The sequence below is a fragment of the Cebus imitator genome, unplaced genomic scaffold (genome assembly GCF_001604975.1).
Source record: "Cebus imitator isolate Cc_AM_T3 unplaced genomic scaffold, Cebus_imitator-1.0 Scaffold55, whole genome shotgun sequence".
NCBI classification, from domain to species: Eukaryota; Metazoa; Chordata; class Mammalia; order Primates; family Cebidae; genus Cebus; species Cebus imitator.
This window is the reverse complement of record NW_016107370.1, coordinates 6,763,563-6,784,583: the sequence shown is the minus strand read 5'-3', so window position 1 is coordinate 6,784,583 and position 21,021 is coordinate 6,763,563. Positions and strand designations below refer to the sequence as shown.

Here is a 21,021-nt window from a genome sequence, read left to right as displayed (position 1 = left end):
CCCACAGAGTCCAGAGGTGGACTCGATGCATGAGGACAGTTTTACATATCCCTGTGATTGCATCCACATCCAATCAACAGCACTTATTTCCTGGACTCCTGCCCACCAAACTATCCTTGAAAACTCCTAACCTCTGAACCATCGAGGAGATTGATTTGAGTAGTAGTAACCTTGTCTCCCATGTGGTATGGTCAGCCTCGCATCAATTAAACTCTCTTCACTACAATGCTATGCCCTCAGTGAACTGATTTTGTCTGTGCAGCAGGCAGGGAGACCCTCTTGTGCAATTACAGAGAGAACATACATTTTAATTCTCAAAGGCTCAGGACTCTGTCATGTCACACCTTCCTAAAGATGCTCAGTCTAGCAAAATTTCAATAACACATTAAAGACTGTATTCATGGCCAAACACCAAAAAGACCTAAACTCATGTCTTTTTAATTCCATAGCTGACATTTGAGAGGGTTCCAACTTGACCACTATTCAACTAAAATTATGCTAAACTGTATTAAGTCAATCTCAGCAACTATAATGGTGTCTGGCTCATAGTAGGTATTCCTTAAATATTTGTCAAATAAATTAATAAGTAGGTAAGTCTCTAATATCTCAACACCCCAAAATCTTACAGTTTATCAATGAAAACTGAATCAACAGTATCCTAAAAGTCTTATTTCCCAGTAGTGAAAATGACAGTTGTGACTTACTTCAGAGAGGTCATTCTCAGGCAGCAGAACGTACATGTTTATGCCACCATTATATCTGAGCTCAAGAACCTTCATGGGTGGATCATTAATAACAGACAAATTGAACTTCCGCTCCTGATGCATCATGGCGACTGACTTCCCAGAACACTGAAAATCAAGTCACACAAAAAATTGTTTATAATCCCACCTCATTTTACTCACTGACCAAATCCATTTAAGAATATTGTACTTGTTCAATAAATTTTTGCTCAGTTGATCCTGCAGATTTTTTTCCTGACATGTTACCAATAGTGGTTACATTGGTGCAAATCTTAGTGGTAAAGCAAAGACTTCCAAGTTTGATTTTTTGAGTTTAAAATTTCCTGTGTGACCTTAGGTGAGTTACTTTGCCTGTCTTTGCCTCCATTTTCCCATGTACCAGGGATGACTATAATCATGATTAGTACATGATTGTTCTGGGGATACTGTGAATTGATACAGCTAGCACTTGGAACATTGCCTTGTACTTAGTATTTTAACTGAAACCGTCTATATAATAAGTAATGAAAAATTACTAAATAACATTAAAATGAAAAATGAATACTTTTTCTCTTCTCAGATATAAAATATAGGCTAGTACTAAAAAAAATCACACAATTTAAGATCAGGTGCAGTGGCTCATGCCTGTAATCCCAGCACTTTGGGAGGTCCAGGCAAGAGAATTACCTGAGCCCAGGAGCTCAAGACCAGCCTGAGCAACACAGTGAGACCTCACCTCTACTAAAAATAAAAATAAATAGCTTGGTGTGGTGGAACATGCCTGTAGTCCCAGCCACATTGGAGGCTGAGGTGGGAGGATCACCTGAGCCCAAGAGGTCAAGGCTGCAGGGAGTAGTGATCCCACCACTGCACTCCAGCCTGGGCAACAGAGTGAGACCCTATCTCAAAAACAAAAAAAAATACACAATTTAAGAATGAGGTCTTGGAAAAATAAAAAGTCCTGCAAGATATTTGACAATGTCCCTCAAATTAACTAGGGCAAAAAAAAAAAAAAAGCAGCTTTTATCTTGAGAATATCATTTATAGATTTACAAACACTGCTGAGGTTCAATTAACTTTCTCAGTGATATTATGATCTGTAAACTCATCAACATTTCTATAATGTCTGCTTTTAGGATAAAACATTCTACATGGGATAGATAGATAATTCTCTGTCCTTGAACCAAAGGTCTTTCTCTCTCTGCAAAGGTTTCCCTTTTTGACTTAGAGTCCAGTCCTCACAAAGAACACACATGGAATCCACCTGCTTAGTGAGACAGATCCGCAAAAGTGAGCCTGATACACATGGCGACTAGGATGTAATAGACAGGATGTCTCGCTTCCATGTGGGGCAGGGAAAGAATCACATATCTGGGTTATGTTGGAGAGGTAATGTCACCAATTCTTAATATGATAGAAGGAACATTGCTACCAGCAATCTAGATTCCATAGCATATTACATTACAAGCTGTCTGTTACAGCTACATTATATTGGGTGTGTGGACCAGCAGGAAGAGTGTTTAAAACAATATTATATAGTAATGCTTTTTAAAATAAAAAAGAAATTAGGAAAAAAGAATAACACAGGAAACAGGAATGCAGCTTCTGTGAAGCAAGACAGCGGCCCCAACATAATATTCCTGACTCCAAGGGCTTTGTTGTTTCTGCTGTACTAAGATTACTGTGTACAAATAGATTTTAAAAACCCAAGAATATATGTTTTATGAAGGTTGGTAATAAGATGTTTTAGATCAAAAACAGAACTAAGTGAAGAAATACACATAGCTTATACTTGGAAATGCATAACTTTACAAAATACAGCATTTCCCCTCGTAAAAGAAAACACATTTCCTGCTGTGACTCAGGAAAATCATTAATGGTAAATGATTTTAAATGCAGACCCCACAGTTAAAATAATGAAAAATGAAAGATAAACTTTGGTCATTTTTTTCTTAAGGCCTCCAATTAAAATATCTTAAGAGACATTCATACTTACCACTTCTTTCAATTTTGGATATATTTTAAAGAATACCAATTTACAAGATACCTTTGGTGGTGTTTCAGTCTGCATGACAGGGAAAATAGAAAGTTTGCTTTGTAAAGCAACTGACCATATTATATTAGTGATGCAAAAGAAGAAATGGGTTAAGAAACGGCGAACCCAGCATTTTCTATGTAAATATCACAGTCCTGTGAAATACTACTATTGGGGAAAAGTTCTAAGTGAAATGGGAGATTGACAACATACCTTGGGAGATTTGAAACGGCAATTTACGGTTTCACTCTTGGTGAAGGCTGATTGCCACTTGCCTTTGAAGTACACAGCATTCACCAGCACCATGACAGCAGATGAGCTTATGCCCTCTTCACCAATCATGTTCTTGATTTTGCCTTTTCAAAAAGAAATGGAGGGGAAAAAGGTTTATTTTTATATAATTGTAAATGATTTAAAAGACCATTAATTTGGTATGAAGTTTTTCTTCTAACCACATAACACCTGTAAGAATATTAAGAATAACCTATGAGCAATTAAAGTGCACAGCACTTTCTAAGCCCTATAGGTGCAATCTTTGGTTTAATCCTCACAGAATCCCTGTGAAGTAGGCACTGTTATTGATTCCATTTCCTGTTGAGGAAGCTAAGGCACAAAGAGATTAAGACACACAACAAGAAAGTGATGGCAATAGGATTCCAACCCAGGAAGACAACCCCCAGAGTCGCTGCTCATAGGTACCAAAGTGCCTTTACTCCATTGGCTAGACCATCTTTTGCTACTACAGTACTTCAATCCATTGAAAGGGTAATGCCCTCCTTCATTCCATGTTAATGAAATTTTTGCTGGATGCTGTGCACTATTCTGCACCCTTGAATTACAAATGTGAAAAACATAGCCTGTGCCACCACTGAGCTCCCAGTGGTTTTTCACAGTCCAGCACGGAAGACTCAACATCCAAAAAGCAGTTGTAACCCATGAGTAGCATAGAGGTCCGATCTCAGTGCACTGTGGTAGCACAAATTAAAGGCACCCAACTTTTGCTGTGGCTATCTGCTTTAGGTGAAGGACAGCTGGGGAGCAGGGAGAACTTCCATAAAGCACGGACTATTTATTCAAAGGCACAGAAGCCTGGAACAGTAAGGTGTATTTGGGGAAACCCTAAGTCATTACTATGTGTCAGGGAGAGTAAGGTCGTTAAGATTGGAAGCAAGGGCCTGATAATGAAGATGTCTGAATGTCTGGTAAGAATTTTAGATTATTTTGGAGGTGATGGAAAATAATTGCTCAGAATTTATTGAAAAGATAGGGAAGGTCATGGTCATAATGGATCTAATTTGCCTTTCAAAAGGGTGACTCTGGTATTGTGTAGAGGATGCAGGCTTTGAGACCTGGGTAGGGTTGTTTAGAACATGGGAACATTCCAAAGTGTTTTCTCAAATAAATATTGAGTGCATATGCTTATGAAAAATTAGAGTAGTTAAACATAAATTTGCATGAGAAAGGAAGAAAGAGAAATAACTAATCTAAATAGAAAAAGTTATCAACAATCTGATACCCTTATATTAACTACTAAATAGAATCCCATCTCGTTTTTAGAAAAGTAATAATTACGTAGTTTCTCTTGATTTATAAGGGCTATATTTGAAACATGTGATGGCTAAACATCAAAGTTACCCAATATGAATACAATGAGGAAAGAATGAATAAAAAGAAAATTTATACACTGTATTCTTAGTCCCAGGACTAAGTGTATGCTGCTGAAAGTTTGCATTTAAAAGTGCAAGTAATATGTCTCATATTTCTGAGGCAGGGCTAGGCTCAGTAAATACAGGTACAATGTTTAGAGTAAAAATCAAGGCCAACCCTTAGGTAATGGAAGAACTACTAACTTTGGAATTGGTTGATGAACAAAACAAGAATTAATAGATTTCTTTATTTGCTTTGCACTAAACCAGAACATCAGCTGAAATTCAGTTTTTAGTTGTGACAGAGACTTTCCAGTAAAGAGGTGTACTTTTACTGGAAGGTACTGCCTTAGTTATATGAATTATTTTGATAAATAAAGAACATTTTAAAATGAAAGAGATACTATACATCCTGGAAAAAGCAATGTAAATAATAACTCTTAGTTTTTGTTCACTAAGTAGGGTGAGATTTTGAGGTTAATTTACCATATTAACTCAGCTTGTTCATTTATGAAATGGGCACAATAATATATTTGTCTTGCAGGGTTTTTGCCAATCAAATGAGATAATGCAAAAGACTGAACTTCTGAAAGGTACAAAACATTCAAGTTATTAAAATTATTCAAAGCCACATTGCAAACTAATACTAAAGCAATTTTAAGTAGCTGCAAACATTACTTTGAATTAGGAGGAGCTATCGCTTCTTGACCTTTTGGCTAAGATCTAGTGAATTAGGAGGAGCTGTTCCTTGCACGTACAAAAGACGTTCAGCTTTTGTTCTCAGTATTCACTTATAGCTGACAAATCTTGTTGAAAAATAGAATATTTCAATACTCACCATGTGTTTCTTTTTCCACCCACTTATTAATCTCATGTCTAGTGTCTTCTAAATGATTTGTAAAGTCAACTCGCTCCACTTTGGCATTGTATAATTTTTCAGCACACTCAATGTAGTCCTACAAAGAAGAATACAGGTCTTGTATTTACAAATCACCACCAACTAAGTATATAGGACATGGATTTTTGAACTTTTTATTTCCACTGCTTTATCCAAAGGCTCAACTTTGCCTCAAAGACGAGTATGTAAATATAGGGATATATGGAAATGGGGCTGGAAGGGGATCTAGTGAACTTGAAGTTGAATTTGTACAGTAAATATTCTGTTTAAACTTAAGTTTATCTGAAATGGATTTGAGGAAGCTAATGGAGAATGGATAAAGCCCATCCTTTTCCACTGCTTTCTCATATCAAGTAAATCAATAGCCTCCTAACTAGTCTCCCTTTCTTGTGTCACCCCTTCCTGCTCCAAATCCTTCAAGGCTACATTATTGCACTCAAGACAATGACCAAGCCCTTACTCTGCTCTTCTACCATACAACATTCCTGACAGTTTCTCAAAAATATCATGTGTCCTCTCTCACTAGAGGTGTTTGAACAGAATTCCTGCTGTCTGAAATGTCCCATATATCTCATGATTATGTCTTACGCATTTTCTAGCTCCAAGTATGGCTGTCTCTGCTTGACAGGTATCTCTCCTAGGTTCCACCTACATTTTCTAACAGTTTGTTTACCTTCATTTTTTTTCTTAACGGCTGTTATCATAATGCAACATATTTATCTTTGAGATTGTCTGAGCCCTTCACAAAACAGCAAATTCTGAGAAGTCAAGACTACGTATGCTCTGCTTATCATTTTATTCTTGGAACGCAGCACATTGCCTTGCACGTAATAGTTGCCTAAGAAATATTTGCTACTTTTAATAAAAAATAAGTCATAATGATCTAATTTATCAATACATTAATAATTCAATGAATACACACATACATCTCTTTGTGGAAAGATGTTCAGAATTAGAAGAGAAAGATGTATTATAAACCGTGTGTTTTTAGTGGATTTCCTGTTAAAATTTATAGAATTTTTATGCTAATAATGAAGATTGACAAGTTGTCCTTTGTCTATCTGCAGGATAAGATTAGCTCTCTAATGCAAGCTTTGTGTGTAATTTACTTGGATGTGGCTATTTTCATCTACTGATTAATTCAACCTTCCATCCACACATCCATCCATCCATCTGCTATGACACTGATTACAAAGAGTAGTTTTGTGGTCCATGGCTCAGAAAGGTTGATACATGCAAGGTGTCAGCAAGGTATAAAGACAGCAGTGGGAAGGGACAGGAGAGTTACATAGATGTTGCTATTCTCTACCACTTCCAAGAAACTCGGGCCAGGCATGGTGGCTTATGCCTGTAATCCCAGCACTTTGGGCAGTCAAGGTGGACGGATCACCTGAGGTGAAGAGTTTGAGATCAGTCTGGCCAGTGGGGCGAAATTCCGTGTCTACAAAAAAATTAGCATGGTATGGTGGCACCTGCCTTAATCCCAGCTACTTGGGAGGCTGAGACAGAGGAATCGTTTGAAACCAGGAGGCAGAGGTTGCAGTGAGCCAAGACTGTGCCACTGCACTCCAACCTAGGCAACAGAGCCAGACCCTGTCAAGAAAGAGAGAGAGAGAGAGAGAGAAAGAGAAGGAAGGAAGGAAGGAAGGAAGGAAGGAAGGAAGGAAGGAAGGAAGGAAGGAAGGGAGGAGAAAGAAAGAGAGAGAAAGAAAGAAAGAGAGAGAAAGAAAGAAAGAGAGAGAGAGAAAGAAAGGCCAGAAGAGCTATAAGCCACTAAGTACTTTTACTTTTTTTAAAAGTCCAGCTAGTATGTCATGTTGATCTCCTTCAAAGACTCTTTTTTATGTCCTTAAAAAAATACATGAAACTTAAGTGACATAAAAAATAAAATTTGGCCAGGTAAGGGGGCTCATGCCTGTGGTTCCAGCAATTTGGGAGGCTGAGGCAAGAGGATCACAAGCCTAGGAGTTCAAGACCAACATGGGCAACATAGAGAGACTCCTTCTTAACAAAAAACTAAAAAATTAGCTGGGCATAGTGGCATGCACCTGTGGTCCTAGCTACTCAGGAGGCTGAGGTCAGGGGATTGCTTCAGCCTGGGAGGTCAAGGATGCAGTGAATTATGATTAATTGTGCCACTTCACTCCAGCCTGGGTAATGGAGCAAAACCATGTCTCAAAAATAAATAAATAAGTAATATTTACAATAATTTGTAAGAACCCGACTCCTTGGACTCCTTCTAATAGATTTAGTGTTGTAAAGTGTGCACAGCAAGTGACTTCACAACTAATTCAAGCATTGTCTAATCTATGAGTCCACAAGGCTGCTCATCAATTTTTTCCTGCACCCCTCATGGATGCTCTCCTTCATTCTCTATACTGGATGTCCTAATAATTAATGGTTTTCTTCATACTCCTAAATTTTCTGCATCTGCCACCATCCGCTAATGATGTTATACTCCACTTCTCTATAATCAAGATAATTCTACATTATTTCCCTCAATTCTCTATGTCTCAGAGTGAGAAGTATCCCTTTCCTCTCCAAAAACCTTTTGGTCTTAATACTGTCTGCAATGGTTAATGCATCAACTTGATGGGACCATGGAGTTCCCAGACATTTGGTCAAACATTAGTCTGGGTGTGTCTGTGACCTGTTTCTGGATGAGATTAACATTTAAATCAGTGGACTGAGTAAAGAAGAGTGCCCTCCCTAATGTGGGTGAGCCTCATTCAAACAATTGAAGACCTGAATAGGACAAAAAGGCTGAGTAAGAAGGAACTCCTTCTGCCTTTCTGCTTGAATTGGGACATTCGTCTTTTCTGGCTTTTTGATTCCGGTGAAAACACCAGCTCTTAATTAAGTCTCAAGCTTGCTGGCTTTCAGACTAGAACTGCACATTTGTTCTCTGAGGTCTCTCTAGCTTAGCAACTACAGATCTTGAGACTTCCCTGCCTACATAATCACATAAGCCAATTCCCTCTAATAAATCTCTTTGTAGGAATAAATCTACATCTTGTTGGTTCTGTTACTCTGCAGAATCCTAACGAAAACAATATTCTCTCTCACCTTTTCTGGCTTTTCTGGACTATTGTCCCATCATTTTTTTACCCTGGCATTTCCTGGTTTAATCTCAGCTTCTCCAGTTTATTTTCTTAGACCAACAAGCTTTTCAAATTCTTCCATATTCAAAAAAATTCTATCATAACATTCTTTTCCCTTCACTTTGCCACACCATCCTTTTTACTGCCAAATTTGACAAAAGAAACGTTTTATTCAATGTTTTCACCCCTTTAACGCCCATCCATTCCTAAACCTTTTGCCACTGTGACACTGAAACTACCCTATAAAATCCAATATTTCAACAAACATTTGTTGAGTCTCTAGTGTATGCCATGCATGGTGCAGGTACTGCTCACCAAGAGTCTCCTACTTTTCAAATCTGGCAGCATCTTCGCTTCTCATTCTACCTGAATTAAGTTAAGTACAGTATTCTGAAGTTTTTAACACTTGTTTCACTTTCTTATCTCCTAACTTTTGCAGTGTCCCACTCTCCTGGTCATTTCCAGCCTCTCTGACAGCTCTTCTCAATCACACTCAATGAGTGCTTATTCTCAGTTCACATCCATCTCTTTATTGCTGTTTTTTGTTTGTTTGTTTGTTTTTTAAGATGGAGTTTTGCTCTTGTTGCCCAGGCTGGAGTGCAGTGGCGCTATCTCAGCTCACCTCAACCTCTGCCTCCCGAGTAGCTAGGATTACAGCCACCTGCCACCACATCCAGCTAATTTTGTATTTTTAATAGAGACGGAGTTTCTCCATACTGGTCAGGCTGGTCTAGAACTCATGACCTCAGGTGATCCGCCCGCCTAGGTCTCCCAAAGTGCTGGGATTACAGGCATGAGCCACCCCACCTGGCCCTTATTGCTCTTCTTATCTCATTATCCTGTGTTTTGACCCTAGAAATTCTCACCTGTCGTCAGGGCTTCAGCTGACATCTTAGAAAAAAACATGAGTCTGACGTACTTCCTCTTTTTCTGTTAGGATGCATTTTATTTTTTTCTCTTGCCTGAGTGCTCTGGGTAACACTTTCAGCACTACATTAAATAGGAGTGGTGAGAGTGGGCATTCTTGACTTGTTCCCATTCTCAAGAGGAATGCTTCCAGCTTTTTCCCTTTCAGTATGATGTTTGTTGTGGGTTTGTTATAGACGGCTCTTATTATTTTGAGTTATGTTCCTTCAATACCTAATTTGTTGAAGACTTTTAACCTGAAAGGATATTGAATTTTATCAAAAGCCTTTTCTGCATCCATGAGATGTTCATATGATTTTCATTTTTAATTCTGTTTATGTAGTGAATCACACTTATTGATTTGCATATGTTGAATCAACCTTTCATCCTAGGCATAAAGTCTACTTGACCACAGTGAATTAACTTTTTGATGTACTGGATTCAGTTCACTAGTATTTTGTTGAGGATTTTTATGTCTATGTTCATCAGGAATATTGGCCTACAGTTTCTTTTTTGTTGTTGTGTATCTCTGCCAGGTTTTGGTAACTAAATGATGGTTGCTTCATAGAATGAATTAGGGAGGAGTCCCTCCTCCTCGATTTTTTGGAATAATTTTAATAGGATTGGTACCAGCTCTTCTTTGTGCAGCTGTGAATCTGTCAATCCAGGGCTTCTCTGATTCTGGATATGTCTTTTCTCCTGCTAACTTTGGGGTTGGTTTGCTCTTGTTTTCAATTTCCTGTAGGTGTGAGGTTAGACTGTTACTTTGAGATCTTTCTATCTTTTTGATATAGATGTTTAGCGCTATGACCTTTCATTTTAACATGACTTAGATGTGTCCCAAAGGTTCTGGTATGTTGTGTCTCTGTTTTCATTAATTTCAAAGAATTTTTTGATTTCCACCTTAACTTTGTTCTTTACCTAAAAGTCATTTAGGAGCAGGCTGTTTAATTTCCATATAATTGTACAGTTTTGAGAAATCTTCTCGATGTCTATCTTTCCGTGCCTGGTTTGCCACAATATGCTCGAGGTCACTCATGACAGGATTTCCCTATTTTTAATGCTGAATGGTATTAAGATATTGTGTATGGAGTTAGACCCCTAGATCTGTGGGTTGCACAACCAACTACAAATCAAAATATTTGAAAAAAACACTGTGTCTTTACTGAACACATACAGACATTTTTATATCATTATTTCCGAAACAATATAACAACCATTTACATAACATTTACATTGTATTAGGTATTCCAAGTAATCTAAAGATGATTTAATGTATATGAGAGGATGTACATATATTATACAGAAATACCATTCCATTTTATGTCAGGGACTTGAGCATTTAGTATCAAGGGATAATATTATCCATTGGTGGACACTGGTTGATTCCCTATCTTGGCCATTGTGAATAACGCAGCAACGAATGTGGGAATGCAGATATCTCTTTGACACACTGATTTCAATTCCTGTGGTTGTATATCCAGTAATGGAATGGATCGATTATATAGAAGTTCTATTTTTTGTTAGAACTATCCCTATTGTTTTCCATAATGATTGCACCAGCTTGCATTTCCTCCAACAGTGTACAAGTATTCCTTTCTTAGAAGAAATTCCATACTTTTTTTTGAAAAATAGCTGTACTCATTTGTAAAACCACCAACAGTGTGTATATAAGGGTTCCCTTTTTTTTACATCTTCACCAACACTTATCTTTTGACTTTTTGAGGATAGCCATTCTAACACACAGAAGGTGATAGCTCATTGTGGTTTTAATTTACATTACCCTAATGATTAGCAATGTTGAACATATTTTCATATGCCTGTAAGCCATTTGTAGGCTTTCTTTTGAGAAATGTCTAATCAGGTCTTTTGCCCATTTTTTAATTGAGTTACTCATTTTCTTGCTATTGAGTTCCTTATATATTTTGAATATTAACCACTTATCAGATGTTTAGTTTGCAAATATCTTCTCCCATTACGTAGGCTGTCTCCTCACTCTGTTGGTTATTTGCTTAGTTGTGCCAAAGCTTTTTTGTTTGGTGTGGTTCCATTTGTCTATTTTCATTTTATTGCCTATGCTTTTGGATTCATATCTAAAAAAATCATTGCCCTAAGCAATGTATGGGAACTTCTCCCTTTATTTATTTTAGTAGGTTTATAGTCTCTGGCTTTATGTTTAACTCTTCAATAATTTTGGGTTGGTTTTTATATATGGTGTGAGACAAGAGTCTAATTTCTTTCTTTTTCATCTGAATATCGAATTTCCCAATACCTTTTATTGAAGACACTGCCCTTTCCTCATTATATTCTCTTAGTAACTCTTTTGAAGATCAGTAGACTGTAAATCTGCGGATTTATTTTTTTGGCTCCCTATTTTGTTCCATTCATCTTTTATGCCAGCCAGTAACCTGCCATTTTGATTACTATAGCCTTGTAGTAGATTTTGAAGTCAGATAGTGAAATGACTCTGTCTATATTCTTTTTGCTCAAGATTGCTTTGGCTATTCAGGGATTTTTATGGCTTCACATAAATTTTAGAATCGTTTTTTTCTATTTCTGTGAAAAATGATGTTGGAATTTTGATATAAATGGCATTGAAACTCTATGCTTTGAGTAGTATAGATATTTTAATAATAATAATCCTTCCAACTCATGAACATGTGATATCTTTCCATTTATTATTTATCTACTGCAGTATCTTTCATTAATGTTTGATAATTTTCAGAGTACAGATCTTTAATTTTCTTGTTTAAATTTATTCCTAAGCATTTTGGTAGATATTGTAGATTCATTGCATTGTTTAATTTCTTTCAGATAGCTCATTGGCAGTGTATGGAAACACTACTATTTTTTTGTATATTGATTTTGTATCCTGCAACTTTATTGAATGCACTTATCAGTTCTAACTTTTTTTGGTGGACTCTTTAAGGTTTTCTATATAAAAGATTATGTCATCTGTGAACAGAGACAATTTAACTTCTTCCTTTCCAATTCAAGTGTCTTTTATTTATTTATTTTTTGTCTAATAGCTCTGTCTAGGACTTACAGTAGTATGTTGAATAGAAGTGGTGATAGTGGGCATATGTGTCTTGTTCCTGAATATAGAGGGAAAGCTTTCAACTTGCATGGTTGAGTATGTTGTTAGTTGTGGGCCTGTCACATACGACCTTTATTATATTGCGGTATATTCCTTTTTATGTTAATTAGTTTGGAATTTTATCGTGATAATGCATTGAATTGTATCAAATACCTTTTTTGTCCTTTATTCTGTTAGTGTGGTATATCAGATTTATTAATTTGTGTGTATTGAACCATTCTTGCCTCTTTGGAAGAGAAGTCCCTCTTGATCATGGTGAATGATCCTTTTGCTCATACTTTGCTGAAGATTATTGTACCTACACTCATCAAGGCTATTAACCTGTAAGTTTATTTTCTTATAGTGTCTTTGTGTGGCTTATTTATCACAGTAATACTGATCTTATAAAATGAGTTTGGAAATATTCCCTCCTATTTAATTTTTTGGAAGCGTTTCAGAAGGTTGGTATTAGTTCTTTAAATGTTCTGTAGAATTCATCAGTGAAGCCATCAGGTCCTGGGCTTTCTTTCATGAGAGACTTTTTAAATATACAATTCAATCTCCTTACTTACTATTGATCTGTTTAGATTTTCTGTTTCTTCATGATTCAGTTTTGGTAGATTGGATGTTTCTAGGAATGTTTCCATTTTTTCCAAGTTATTCCAATTTGTAGACGTATAATTTTTCACAGTATTCTTTCAGGATTCTTCATATTTCTGTGATATCAGTTATAATGTCTCCTTTCTCATTTCTGAATTTTTTAGTGTCCCTCTTTTTAGTTAGTCTAGGTAAAGTTTTGTTGACTTTGTTTATCTTTTCAAAAAAACATCTGTGAGTTTTGTTAATCTTTTCTATTGTTTTTCTAGTCTCCACTTTATTTCTCCTTTAATCTTTATCATTTATAATTTGGAATTAGTTTGTTCTTTTTCTATTTCCTTGATACATAAAGTTAGATTATGTTTGAGATCTTTCTTCTTTTTTGATGTAGGGATTTGCTGCTATGAACTTCTTTCTTAGAACTCATTTTGCTGCATCCCGTAAGTTTTGTTATGTTGTATGTCTGTTTTTATTTATCTCAAGTTGTTTTTAATTTTTTTTCTTTCTTTTTTCTTTTTTGGAGACAAAATCTCACTTTGTCATCTAGGCTGGAGTGCAGTGGTACAATATTGGCTCACTGCAACCCCTGCCTCCCAGGTTCAAGCAACTCTCCTGCCTCAGCCTCCTGAGTTGCTGGGACTAAAGGCGCACACTGCCACACCCAGTCAAATTTTTGTATTTTAGTAGAGATGGGGTTTCACCATATTTCCCAGGGTGGTCTCGAACTCCTGAGCTCAGGCAATCCACCTGCCTCAGCCTCCCAATAATTTTTCGTTTAATTTATTTATTGACCCATTGGTTTTTCAGGGGTAAAATTTCTTTCAACAATACTTGCAACTTTTCTGTGTCTTTACAAGTATTTCAAAATAACTTTTTTTTAAGTAGAAGAAATACCTAATAAGTCTTCTCCATTGACTATGAAAGTTGGAAAAAAGAGACTTCAAAGATTACCTGATACCTAGTGTGTCATTCACTGAACAAGAACAAAAGGGCAGAGGAGATCTGGGTGCAGGAGAGGTGATGTTGAGATACATGTAGATACCCACTTGAGGGCTTACAATAGGCAGGTATAGAATTGAGCCTGGCACTGAGCGGTAAGGGAAGACTCATCACACAGCTATAGAGAGCTACAGAGATATGGAGGACAACATCAGGGAACTGTAAATTGATTAAGTAAATAACCTCTCTCTGGCTAAGAAGCTAGATTGAAAATAAAAGATGACTCTGTAGTTCAAGCTACTCAAGAGGCTGAAGTGGGAGGACTGTTTGAGCCCAGGAATTTGAGCCCAGCCCAGGCAACATAGCAAAACCTCACCTCTAAAATAAATAAATAAATGAAAAGAAAAATAAAAGAAAAAATTACTGAGTCAAAACCCTAATGAGCATGAGAATTTTAATGATGATTGGAGAAATAAACAAAGGAGACAGAGGTGGGACAGCCAGAGGAGAAGGTTAAAACCCAGTAGAAATCAGTGGCATAGAAACCACAAAGGAAAAACTTTTAAGGAGCACTAACAGCATTGAAAAACTCTAAAAAGGCAGATAAAACTACAAAGTGTTAACATGTGGTCATTAGTCACTTTGGTAGGAACATTTTCAAGAGAACATTTAAGGCAGAAGCCAGATTGCAATGGATTGAGGAGTAAAAGAGGGTAAAAGAATGGATTCCACATAAATACACCATTCTTTGAAGGAGCTTGATTTTTCAAGATTAGATTGTCAGAGCAAGAAATAGAAAAATCATGGGTGAGCTTTAAACAAAAGCTTTAGGAAATGTGCACATTAAACTCATTTATATGCTATGAGGAAGAAGATAGTAGTGTGATTGAAATGAGGAAAAATACTGATGGAAACACATCACCGGCGTACTGGGAGATGACAGGAGGCAAAAATAAACAAGAGAAATTAACCATTAAGAAAAATTGCTGCCTCTGAAACTAAAAGAAAGAGGGAAAAGGATCAGGACACATATGGATTGTGACATGGATCCTCCTTGAACCTCTGTATTTTTGTCAAGTAGAAGTCCTTTAGTTAAAGCTGATGATGACAATAAAGGGTTGTTGGGAAATTGAGAGAATTAGGGAAGCTTTTACTACTTGTTGAGAGAAATAAGAGGGAGAAATTGCTAGGTATAGAAACATGACTCCTGGGCACCACTGAGAGCCCAGCTGGGATGGGAGAACATGACTTTGCAGTGGTAACCGTATACTTTTGGATTTACCGTAAGTATCATTTAGTAGCCCAGCAACAACTGTTGAGGAAAGCCATAGCACTGATCCAGATTTGGAGCATGCTCTTGGAAAGAGGGAATTGGTAAAAGAGTGATAAAGGAATGGATCCAGGGTTAGTTTGGTATGACAGTGAAACTTGGAGAGCACTGATACAATGTGAGAAAACGGAGTGGTGAAGAGATTAAATAACTCACACATTTGAAGAGCAGGTAGAGTAGGAGTAAAACAATGAGAAGCACAGGATGTGGCCACAAAATGGAAGCCTGCAGTTGTAGATTGCAATGTGAAGTAGTTCTAGATGTTGATGAGTTTCAGGGTGTGGACTGGGCGTCAGTCAGTCAAACGGTGTGGAGAGAGGGTGGGGAAACCATAAGGAGGCAAGTTGGGTGTGTCATCACAAGAGCGTTGAACTTACCCAAACAGTGGCAGAATGGGGGGATTACAGAATGACATTTACAAAGGTCTGACATGGCATATTTAGCAGATATGGAAAGAAAAGAGAGAACAAAATATCAGAAATAGTGATTGATTCTTCTGTGATACCAATCTATTATTATTACTACGATCATCAATCCTAATAGACTCATCCATAGTCAAGAGTGAGTGAAAAGAACATCATAAAACAAAATGCAAAGAGCTTAGAGGTTATCTAGCTTTGTGCTCATCTGAGCAATTGAAAATTTACAATTCACTTCATTTATAATCAAAAGTAGTTTCTAGAACATCTAACTGCTTCACAATGGACAGGCTACCAAACAAAGGATTTGGGTGTGCTGAGAAGCAGCAAAGAATTTGAGTGGCTGACAGACAGAGGGAACGATAATGGCTGGGTGGAAGACAGAGAGCTGGCGAAGATGCAGATGGAAACTAGCCCAGAGATGTTACTGAGTAGAATGTTACAGTTGTCTGAGGAGCAGAGGATTAAAAACAGAGAGAAAACCTGGCCAGAGAACCATGGCCATCATCTGTTTGAATAATATTTAACCAGGAAAGCAGTTTCTGATTGTCATAGAATGATGGTTTCAAAGTATGAGTTGAGCATAGCAGCATATAGCCTGCATTCTGGTCCTAATTGCTATTTAGGTAGGCAGGATTCTATGATGACTATATCAACAACATACACACCATTCAGAAATATTTTTTAAAAATCGTCTGCTGAACTCAAATGAACCTATTTCCCACCTCTGAGTCTGAGCTTCTCCTCTGCCAATGGCTGTTCTTGTCTGGCCAAGTCTCCTACCAAGAACTTTTTAATAAGTATTCTCACTAAAAAAATAAGCAAGTAACTGCTGGAAGGAGAGATAAAAAGTATAGCTGAAATAGAAAGTAGAGAAGACGGAGAACTCACACTGGAGATTCAAAACTGTCTCAGCAGACCTAAATTTCAGAAGAAGCACTGATAAACATTTTCCTCTCCTGCCATGGGCTGACTGTTCCTCTATTCCATTTAAAGCACGACAATGCCAATGGACAAATTCTCTTCTGTTTTGAAGCCCATCAGTCTAGTGAACCTGAATATGTGGAGTAATTGGGTAAAAAGTTGAACTTTGGAGATGGTGATGATATTTTCAAGACATCTGGGAACATAATAAGTGGCAATGAGAAACAAAATCACCTTTGTATAGCACAGTAGAAAGACAGAGGCCTGTGTTCAGAAAACGGATTTAGCAAACTTCAGGTCCAGAGTGGAAATAACCTCCTAACACAGGCAGTTTCACTTACCTTATGAAAGCCATACACTTTTTCCACAAAAAGACCATTGGCAATGCTGACATCATAATCATTGCGGGATGCGCTTATATCAGAAAGAACTCTTTTCAGTTGAGACTGGAGCCCTGGCTGTTATTTTAAAAATGCATAAAAATTTATTTTTGGACTGCAAAGGTATGCATAATCTCATTTACATGTAAAATATAACATGCATATTATACCATAAAAGAATTTTTTAAGGCTATAAAAACATCAAACAAGGCCATATACATCTATGTCTTACCCTTTCTCAAAATAGTGTCTGTGATCAAATGAAAGAATTTACTAAACACTTAGCTTTAAAATAAAATTGTTAACAGAAGGTAATGATTTTGCATAATATATATATTAAATAATTTTACCAATGTAAGTTGTCTATAAGTATTCAAATAAAAAGGCAAAACATTTAGTTTCATGCTATCTTGCCCAAATATGGCCAATAGGCAAATAAAATATTAGTAAATTAATAAATAGCAAGCAAATTATCAAAAATTCTATGTGAAAAATCTACAATCTGGAAGTCAGAATAAAGCATGTTTCTTTGCTTTGAAAGGACAGCTCCACATTCTTCAGCCTTCATCTCTTGGGCTCAAGCAAACCTCCCACCTCAGCCCCCCAAATAGCTGGGACTACAAGCTAATTTTGGTATATTTTGCAGAGATGGGGTTTTGCCATGTTGCCTATGCTGGTCTCAAACTCCTGGGCTCAAGCGATCCAACTGCCTCAACCTCCCAAAGTTCTAGGATTGCAGGCATGAGCCCCTGCACCTCGTTCACATTCCCTTTTTCTAAAAGAACATATTGTCTTTACCTGACTATTAGAAGAGTTTCCATGTCCTGAGGCAGTGTTAAAGTGAAGCACCTGTAAACAGGGCACAAGGAAAGCAATTATTAGAATCAGAGGTTACCAGAACAGTTTGCAAGATGTTTTAAGAATAAAAATATTCTTTCCCAACAAATGTGTCTAATTGCCATTCCAAGCTCATTAGTGTCTTAGAGCTGATTCTCCTCAATTCTCCCCATGACTCTGAATGCACATCAACAGGCATATTTGGTTTTAATTTTTGTTTTGTTTTTCTGTTTGTGGTTTTTGTTTTGTTTGTTTTGTTTCTTTGAGACAGAGTCTGGCCCTGTCGCTAGGCTGCAGTGCACTGGTGTGATCTCGGCTCACTGCAACCTCTGCCTCCTAGGTTCAAATGATTCTCCTGCCTCAGCCTCCTGAGCAGCTGGGACTACAGGGGCGTGCTACCACCACACCCAACTAATTTTTTGTAGTTTTATTAGAGACGCGGTTTCACCATGTTAGCCAAAATGGTCTCGATTTCCTGACCTCGTGATCCGCCTGCCTTGGCCTCCCAAAGGGCTGAGATTACAGGCATGAGCTACCACGCCCAGCTGGTTTTAATTTTTATTGCATTTTCTTTCTTTACCACAACGTGATTTTCACTTAGGTTTACTAGAATTTTGGAATTTGTGTCAATTTACATAAATGCTATAATGGCACTGCTTCCAACTAAATCATGCCTGTCTGGTAGTCAGTCCACACACAGATGTTAATGCCTCAGTGCACACAGCTCTCCCAATTTGACAATGAATGAAAAGCAGACTTCAGCAGCGGAACTCTACAATTTTCAATACAGTCAATGAAACGTGAGCACCACCTTCATGATTACAATGGTGTAGCTCAGAATCTACCTGTGGACTATTTTGTGATTTATGGAATGAAAAAGCCTCTTTTTGAAGTGACGTGGCAGCTATAATTTTAATATTTGGGCCCATACAAATTAGGTCATCAATTCGTGTGTTCATTTAATATTTATTAAATTTTATGTACCAGATTTTCCTTTTTTTTTTTTTTTTTTAATTTTGGAGTCATGGAACCTATCAACATTTCCTACCAATGATTATTCCTAAATTTTTTGAAATGTCATTTTATGTAGAAAGCACTGTTTTCCTTAAATAGGCCCAAAAGCTCTATATCATCACCATTTTTGAACAGTTTTATATATTTATTTTTTAATTATATTTTAAGTTCTGGAATACATGCGCAGAACTTTGAGGTTTGTTACATAGGTATACACATGCCATGGTAGTTTGCTGCATCCATCAACCCATCATCTACATTAGGTATTTCTCCTAATGCTAACCCTCCCTTACTCCCCAACCCCTTGACAGGCCCCAGTATGTGATGTTCCCCTTCCTCCCCTTCCTGTGTCCATGTGTTCTCATTGCTCAACACCCACTTATGAGTGAGAACATGCGGTGTTTTGTTTTCTGTTCCTGTGTTACTTTGCTGAGAATGATGGTTTCCAGCTTCATCCATGTCCCTGCAAAGGACATGAACTCATTCATTTTTATGGCTGCATAGTATCCTGTGTTATATATGTGCCACATTTTCTTTATCCAGTCTGTCATTGATGGGCATTTGGGTTGGTTCCAAGTCTTTATTATTGTGAACAGTGCTGCAATAAACATATGTGTGTATGTGTCTTTATAGTAGAATGATTTATAATCCTTTGGGTATATACCCAGTAATGGGATTGCTGGGTCAAATCCATTTGAACACTTAAAAGTCTTTCTCCCCTTTCCTCCCTACACCATGTCTTACAGAGTTTTCAACATGTAGAGCTTCCCCTGACTTTCAGCTTATTGAGAATACAAACTCAGAATTTGTACTATCTCTGCAATGTGAGACAACTACACATTGTCTCATACAAAGGAGGCACTACACAAATTTAGTTAAGGTAGTCATTTGTACTAACCAAATTTTAAAACTGTATTTTGTGTATCAGGCATAATTTTGACTTTATTAGTCTGATAGAGGATTTTCTCACAGCAATGTATATACAAAATAACAGTTATCAAATACTTCCTCCCCAAAGCTGACTATTTTTAACTAATCCCATCATCATTGCTGTCATCAGCCTCACTGTGGTGGCTTCTGACAAAATAAGAGAACTTTTCAGCACTTGCCCCCTATGCTCCTTTAATTCAAAATTATTTTACTGAGGTTTATAAAATTTAAAATGTGTTGAATTTAGAGACTTTTATATTATGTGGGTTTAATTTAAAGAAAAACTTGTTGAATTTATAATATAATAGAACTGGAATGCTTAATATTTTCAGTTTAGAAACTTCCATACTTACAATAAAGTTCAAAAATTTGTTGCTGTCATCAAGTTGTAATTTTGATCACTCTAATTATTTATGAGTGAATTTTATGACTATGTATGGCATGTTTTCACCTATGGAAAAATTCAAAATTCAAACTTTTGAACTAGGACCTCCAGTGACACTGTATGACAGGGAGCCTTGAACAATTCTGGTTCAACAGCCCATAGGAACATCAGCATTTGCTTTATGGAGGAGTTTACTTAGTCTTTAGATCTGTAGATTTGATCAACTGTCCCTGTGAGCATATAGTACTGAAGGACCTGTCATATCAGTCTACAAGAACATTTATGCATGTTATGATAAAGAAAAGATGATGAAAACATAAGATGTCTTTTAATCTTCAACCTTTCTCTATATTATGAGAATCTTGCATCTTGGCAACATCTCTACTTGAAAACAGAATAAGCTCTTGGCCAAATGTGGATTTTCAATGCCTTTAAAAATATGGTAGTTATCTCTTCCCAAATGAGAGAAAGAATTCATAAGGAGAATATGCTGGGTACTCTATCCTTAAATGATCCTGCCTTTGTTTTTAGTCAATTTTACTGTGGCCGCGATTTCACTGGTGAAATTTGGGGTTGGTCACTTGTCATCAGGAGAGGAAGGTTCAACAAGGAACTTCCACTTCTTGGAATTATTTATTTTTGCTCTGACAAGAAAAGAAATAAAGGCATATATATATATATATATATATATATATATATATATAATATTACATATATATATATATACACACACATATGATGCATTTCAATGGAAATGTCTTATGAGAGAGAAGAGAGGAGCAGGTAGCTTATGAATAGGAAAATCACTTTTTAAAACATTATATTCAGACACTGTAAGAAAGAACAGCAATATTAGAGCTAAATGAAAAAAAAAATCTGAAC

General features: G+C 36.8%; 1 protein-coding gene across 2 annotated transcripts in view; it reads right to left on the bottom strand.

Annotated features, from left to right (window-relative positions):
* The window catches only part of SERPINB7 (serpin family B member 7), a 58,803-nt gene that overhangs the window by 3,628 nt on the left and 34,154 nt on the right, over nucleotides 1–21,021 (bottom strand). For both annotated transcript variants that reach the window (XM_017528781.2, XM_017528782.2), the window contains exons 3-7: nucleotides 17,772–17,822; nucleotides 16,935–17,051; nucleotides 5,242–5,359; nucleotides 2,971–3,113; nucleotides 705–851 (exon numbers count right to left, since the gene is read on the bottom strand). In XM_017528781.2, the coding sequence (XP_017384270.1) occupies nucleotides 705–851; nucleotides 2,971–3,113; nucleotides 5,242–5,359; nucleotides 16,935–17,051; nucleotides 17,772–17,822 (576 nt within the window). The remainder of the gene's footprint in view (nucleotides 1–704; nucleotides 852–2,970; nucleotides 3,114–5,241; nucleotides 5,360–16,934; nucleotides 17,052–17,771; nucleotides 17,823–21,021) is intronic.